The 6,808-nt window shown below is 41.5% G+C and overlaps 1 protein-coding gene across 1 annotated transcript; it reads right to left on the bottom strand.

The window, feature by feature from the left end:
• Positions 1–4,954: 4,954 nt before the first annotated feature.
• LOC141027693 (agamous-like MADS-box protein AGL80) lies at positions 4,955–5,281 on the bottom strand. The gene has a single exon (XM_073504914.1). It carries the CDS (start codon positions 5,279–5,281, stop codon positions 4,955–4,957), a length of 327 nt encoding a protein of 108 aa, XP_073361015.1.
• Positions 5,282–6,808: the final 1,527 nt, after the last annotated feature.

The following is a 6,808-nucleotide window of genomic DNA, read 5'->3' as shown; positions in this document are numbered from 1 at the left end:
AACTTTCATAATCTAGTTCATAACTATGGAGTGGAGAACACCCCTCGTACACATATACCCTCCAATTGGGATATATCCCGTCCAAGTGAAAGCAACACCGGGAAAAGTTCTTAGTGGCCTGAAAATAAGCATCTTTTGGAGCAAATTCAGAAGAATGCAATTGTACTCCAAGGTGTGCTTCAAGAACTGCAGGATCTGAAGGGCACCTTGTTGAAATTGACAGACACATCATCAATATCACCACCACCACCTCCGAAGAAGGAGAACTGAGTACATGGGTATGGGCACTCCCCTTGGCTTGTGCCAAGCTTGGGGGAGGTGTCCCGGTATCGTATCACCATCACATCTTTACCTTTATCGTTTTTCTTCGTTCGATCCTTTTGATTATATCTTGATCTAGTAAAATGAGAGTTCTAGTATGATCCAGTCTTTGAGTTTTGCTTTGTGATCTATCTATGTAATCGAGTCCGTGAGTTATATAATAAAGAGTAGTTTTGAGTAAGGGCTTTGCTTTCTTGCTATGATCTTGAGGAAAAGAAGAAAATAGAAAATAAAAGAAATAAGAATTATATAACGATCTTATGGAGAGTGATGACTTCACATATAAGAAGTATGAGGATTGAAACTTGTTGTGAGTTGACAAACATAGTTTTGGTCATTGTTGCAATTAAAAAGAAGTAATAAAGAAAGAGAGGTTCACATATAAATATATTATCTTGGACACCTTTTATGATTGTGAGCACTCATTAAAATATTATATGCTAAGAAGTGGATGTTGGACAAGGAAGACAACATAATGAGTTATGTTTACTTATTTTCGAATAGAAGTTATATTGTCATGGATACTCTAACATGTGACGCTTGCTTCCACTTCATACTAGCCAAAACTTCCGCACCAAGTAGAGATACTACTTGTGCATCCAAATACCCTCAACCCAGTTTTGCCATGAGATTCCACGATACCTACCTATGGATTGAGTAAGATCCTTCAAGTAAGTTGTCATCGGTACAAGCAATAAAATTCTTCTCTAAATATGTATGATCTATTAGTGTGAGGAAAGTAAACTTTATATGAACTTGTGATGGGGAAGAAATAAAAGCGACGGACTACATAATAAAGTTCTTTATCACAAGGGGCAATATAAAGTGACGTTCTTTTGCATTACGATTTCATGCATCCAACCAAAAAGCGCATGACAACCTCTGCTTCCCCCTACGAAGGGCCTATCTTTAACTTTTAATACTTACCTTTATGCAAGAGTCATGGTGATCTTCACCACTTCCTATATTTTGCCTTTTTCTTTTGGCAAGCATCATGTGCTGGGGAAAGATCTAGATACATATATCCACTCGGATGTAGGTGATCATGAGTTATTATTGTTGACATTACCCTTGAGGTAAATAGTTGGGGGCGAAACTATAAGCCCCTATATTTCTCTGTGTCCAATTGAAGCTTCGATCTCATAAGTACCATGTGAGTGTTAGCAATTATGAAGGACTAAAAGATGATTGAGTATGTGGATTTGCTAGACAAGCTCTTATATTGACTCTTTCATATGTTATGATAAATTGCAATTGTTCCAATGACTGAGATCACAGTTTGTTGGTTTACAATAAAGTTTCAGATTCATACTTTACTTGGTGGATGAATTGTCACTTTAGCATGAGAAGTTATATGACAATATGTTGTTGTTCTAAAGATGGTCGTGATGCCTTCATGTCCGTATTTTATTTCATCAACACCTCTATCTCTAAACATGTGGACATGATTATCGATCTCAGCTTTCGCTTGAGGACGAGTGAGGTCTAAGCTTGGGGGAGTTGATACGTCCATTTTGCATCATGTTTTTATATCAATATTTATTGCATTATGGAATGTTATTTCACATTATGGTACAATACTTATGCCTTTTATCTCTTATTTTACAAGATTTAAATGAAGAGGGAGAATGCTCGCAGCTGGAATTCTGGACCGGAAAGGAGTAAATCTAAGAGACATATTCTGCACAACTCCAAAAGTCCTGAAAATTTACGGAGAATTATTTTGGAATAAATAAAAATATTGGGCAAAGAAAATACCAAGGGGACCCACCAGGTGGCCACAAGCCTGGGGGTGCGCCCTACCCCCTAGGCGCGCCTCCAGGGCTTGTGGGCCCCCTGGCAGGTCTTCGGTGCCCATCTTTGGCTATATGGAGGGTTTTGACCTAGAAAAAAAATCAGAAGATAGCTTTCGGGACGAAGCGCCGCCGTCTTGAGGCGGAACCTGGGCAGGAGCAATCTAGAGCTCTGATAGAGCGATTCTGCCGGGGAAACTTCCCTCCTGGAGGGGGAAATCGAAGCCATCGTCATCACCAACGATCCTCTCATCGAGAGGGGGTCAATCTCCATCAACATCTTCACTAGCACCATCTCCTCTGAAACCCTAGTTCATCTCTTGTATCCGCTCTTTGTCTCGAAACCTCAAATTGGTACCTGTGGGTTGCTAGTAGTGTTTATTACTCCTTATAGTTGATGCTAGCTAGTTGGTTTATTCGATGGAAGATCAAATGTTCAGATCCTTAATGATATTCAATACCCCTCTGATTTTGAACATGAATACGTGTGAGTAGTTATGTTTGTTCCTGAGGACATGGGAGAAGTCTTGTTATGAGTAATCATGTGAATTTGGTATTCGTTCAATATTTTGATGAGATGTATGTTGTCTCTCCCCTAGTGGTGTTATGTGAACGTCAACCACATGACACTTCACCATGATTTGGGCCTAGGGGAAGGCATTGGAAAGTAATAACTAGATGATGGGTAGCTAGAGTGACAGAAGTTTAAACCCTAGTTTATGCGTTGCTTCGTAAGGGGCTGATTTGGATCCACACGTTTCATGCTATGGTTAGATTTATCTTAATTCTTCTTTCGTAGTTGCGGATGCTTGTGAGAGGGGTTAATCATAAGTGGGAGGCTCGTCCAAATAAGGGCAGCACCCAACCACCGGTCCACCCACATATCAAATTATCAAAGTAGTGAACGCGAATCATATGAGCATGATGAAAACTAACTTGATAGTAATTCCCATGTGTCCTCGGGAGCGCTTTGCTTTATATAAGAGTTCGTCCAGGCTTGTCCTTTGTTATAAAAAGGATTGGGCCACCTTGCTGCACCATTGTTACACTTGTTACTTGTTACCCGTTACGAATTATCTTATCACAAAACTACCTGTTACCAATAATTTCAGTGCTTGCAGAAAATACCATGCGGAAAACCGCTTGTCATTTCCTTCTGCTCCTCGTTGGGTTCGACACTCTTACTTATCGAAAGGACTATGATAGATCCCCTATACTTGTGGGTCATCGGTAACACGCTGCTAAGTGGGAAACCGTTTAGGTTTTGATCGATGTGACCAGGTTCCCAATTAAATATAACGTGGTAGTAATTTGGAATGTGACAGGAAGCAAGCTCAAAATTTATTGACGGTTCTAGTTTCAAAGTGCGACATGATTCCCGGATGGCATAACGTGGGCACGTGTTCTCGGATCCGTACATTGCGTTTGCGTCATAGGGTGCATTACAATAGGCGATGTCAGCACACGACTTGTTCCATCAACCGTGTGCGCTTGTTATTACCATCGCGCACCCTTATTTTAATTAGAATGTGCCCGTCTAGCGCACACACCTTATCTGTCTGACTGTTTCTGTTTGTTGCCGCTAATCGCAAACAGTTCATCCGTGTGAAGTGTATGCCGTCAATCGCACACACCTTGATCTGGCTGAACGTTTCTGTTATGTTGCCTAATCAAAAACAGTTCATCTGAGTGAACTGTATGTCGTATATCGCACACACACCTTAACATGTGTGACCGTTTCTATTGTGTTGCCTAATCACAAACAGTTCATCCGAGTGAACTGTATATTGTATATCGCACACACCTTCATCTATCTGACCATTTTTGTTGTTATGCTTAGCGCAAACAGTTCCTTCAAGTGAACTGTATGCCACAAATCGCACACGCAACTATAATTCGATTCGTGTTTGATGTCTCCGCCATCGCAAACATTTTGCATCTTTTTTTATGGGTTTTTAAATCATCGTTTGGGATTAATGCATCGCACATAGTTTCGTCGAAGGGTCTCTGATTGTAGTGTCGCGTTAGCAGCATCCTGCAGTTGTGGCTATGCAGAAACCGGGAGTGAACTCTTCATGGTGATATCACTTGATGCGACGTAAAGAGTCAACAAAAACTATCATTGAAAAAGGTATGCCTAACAAAACATGCATGTTTACACAAAGAGTAGGTGCAACATACAAGTTAGAACCAACTAAATCGCGGAGATCAAACAAACATACCATTGAAGAGATCCATAATAAGAACTCCAATGAGTAAATGAAATATGCTTTCGCTCAAAGAGCACAACCAAGACTAAATGTCTCTTATTATTAATGGGATTACATGTAGAGATCCTCTCCTTCTTACATTGGGGGGGAAGGACTTGAAGAAGATGCTTCAGGATCAGCGCCACCCAACTGCCAACCGAACCCCACCTCAAACAACTTATTCGGGTTAATATCGCCACAAGGGAAGATGGTGCTCGTGCTAGTGTCATTACCAGGGCATTGAGGTCCCCTCCATACCTCATCATGCCAAGTGAATCCTCTTGCTGCCATGTGGCCTTAACATCATCGGAGGCCCCATGTCCATGCCATCAGTGACATAGGGAGCTGGGGATGGCGCCTGATACATCGTTGAAGTCCCTATGTCCATGTTGTGAGTGATGTATGGAGGTGGTGGTGGTGCCTGGTAAGTCGATGGAGACTCCATGTGCATGTAGTCTATGACGTATGGAGCTGGAGGTGGTGCGTGATACATTGTTGGAGACCCCATGTCCATTTTGTTGGTGACATATGGCTCCTGGGGCTGGAAGACCAGCAGTTTCCACTCATTTTTGTGATGCTTTCCCCCATGCTCTAGAGGACCACCTCCAGCTTTCGGCCAACATTGGTGAGATCCTCGACATTGAGGCCGTCGAGGCTCGAGAGGTTGCTCATGGCCTTGTGCAGGAGGACTCTGGTCTCGTTGTCTTCACAGACGCCCTGGAACTTTTGGCCCTTGGCGTGGAGCTTGTCAAAGTGTTGGCTGAGAAAGCCTTCTTGATTCACCGTCTTTTTGAACTTCCCTTCCGGCATATTCTTGTACTGAGTGAGGATAGCCACCGCCTTAGCATGGGACGGGAACACCTCTGGTACCCCCTCGCCCTCGCCATACACTAGCATGCAGGCCTTGGCATTGCACATGATGGCCAACTCGTCTGCCTTCTTCTGCAGGCCTTCATGACGCTTCTTTGAAGTACTACATCGGGACTTCTTTCAAGGATTTACCGAAGGGTCACCTTCTTGCGAGCCATTTCCAACAAAAGGATAAAATTACAAAGGAGAGTTGCTTCGTTTTGGTCAGTTGAAAGCAATGGGGGTGAATAGATTTATACTAGAGGACCAGCCAAGAATCCCACAACGTGGAAGCTGCAGCGTGCCAATCGAGAAACTTTTAAATGTACATTGATAGGATGAGGAGGTGCTTCATAAATGCATCATCAAAGCACAACATTACTGAAATTAACACATAGAATGCTCATAATAGCCAGTCGAGCAAAAAATGCATTAAAAGACTAGTTTCTCTCAAGAACCACATGAATCTTTATTAACAGGATATGCTAATTTTAGCTATACATTACCACATTAATTTTAAAGTTTAATATGTTCTAAAAATGGATGCTTATTCAAACGTGTACGTTCAATTGTAACCAAGTTACTATCAAAAAAATCAGTAAGTAACATACTTAAATTATCTCCTAATGCATAGATGAACTGAAATTACTTATTTGCAAAAAATATGTACGCAATTAAACCAATTGGTCATGCATGTTGTGTGAATTAAGTTCTACCAATTTTTCCTATATGTGAATTAAATGTGGTTCCATATATCCAGGATTGACCTCCTAGATGACCGCCAGTGGTTCATGGTAACTAAAATATAATTACTGGCAGCATATATGCCAAGGAAATAATTACTTCCATCTAAAAGATATGGACCGACCTTTCTTTTTAGATGTCTAGCAAACATGCATGTATGTTGCAACAGGAGAAAAAAAATGATATCACGAGCTCCTAGCACACTAAGCATGGCTAAAGCCCCCCCCCCCCCCCCCCCACACACACACACACATCGGTTTCGCCTCTTATCCCTCCTCTCGTCCTCTTGAATGACGGTCGTGGTGTCCATCTATACACAATATATCTAAAGGCATTGATCTCAGGACAACTATTTCTTATTCCATTGTTCGATCGTTCACAAAATAGTTAGCCTATAAGTGAGGGAAATTATGTGGAGTTTTCTAACTGGCTAGAGGCAATTAGATAATTACAATTAAAATTAATCAGCAAACATAATTGACGATGACATGAATACTTACTTAGCACCTTCTATGGAAATTTTAAGCTGCTCAATTATGATGTCACTATAAAAAACAGTGCAACAGTGGGGTACCCAGATTATTTAAAATTGCCCCGCTTGTCATCGACACAGTGCATCATTTGGAAAATAGAAAATTCCAGTGGCATATAAGAAATGAAAGTTATCCCGAGATACATGCATTGGTTGCTTCTTTTGCTTTTGCAATGGTGGTCTCTTCTTTCAAGGAGGAAAGCAAAAATTTAAAAAAAAAAAGCAGAGGAAGCAAAGCAAAAACCTCCTGACCCACCCCTCCTGCATTGCACCAAGTCACCTGACTGCAGCACAACACGATGACCACCGCCGAGCCTCCC

The sequence above is a fragment of the Aegilops tauschii genome, chromosome 1 (assembly GCF_002575655.3).
Source record: "Aegilops tauschii subsp. strangulata cultivar AL8/78 chromosome 1, Aet v6.0, whole genome shotgun sequence".
In the NCBI taxonomy this organism is placed as follows: Eukaryota; Viridiplantae; Streptophyta; class Magnoliopsida; order Poales; family Poaceae; genus Aegilops; species Aegilops tauschii.
Note: the sequence above shows the minus strand (reverse complement) of the source record. Positions and strands in the feature narration are given on the sequence as shown.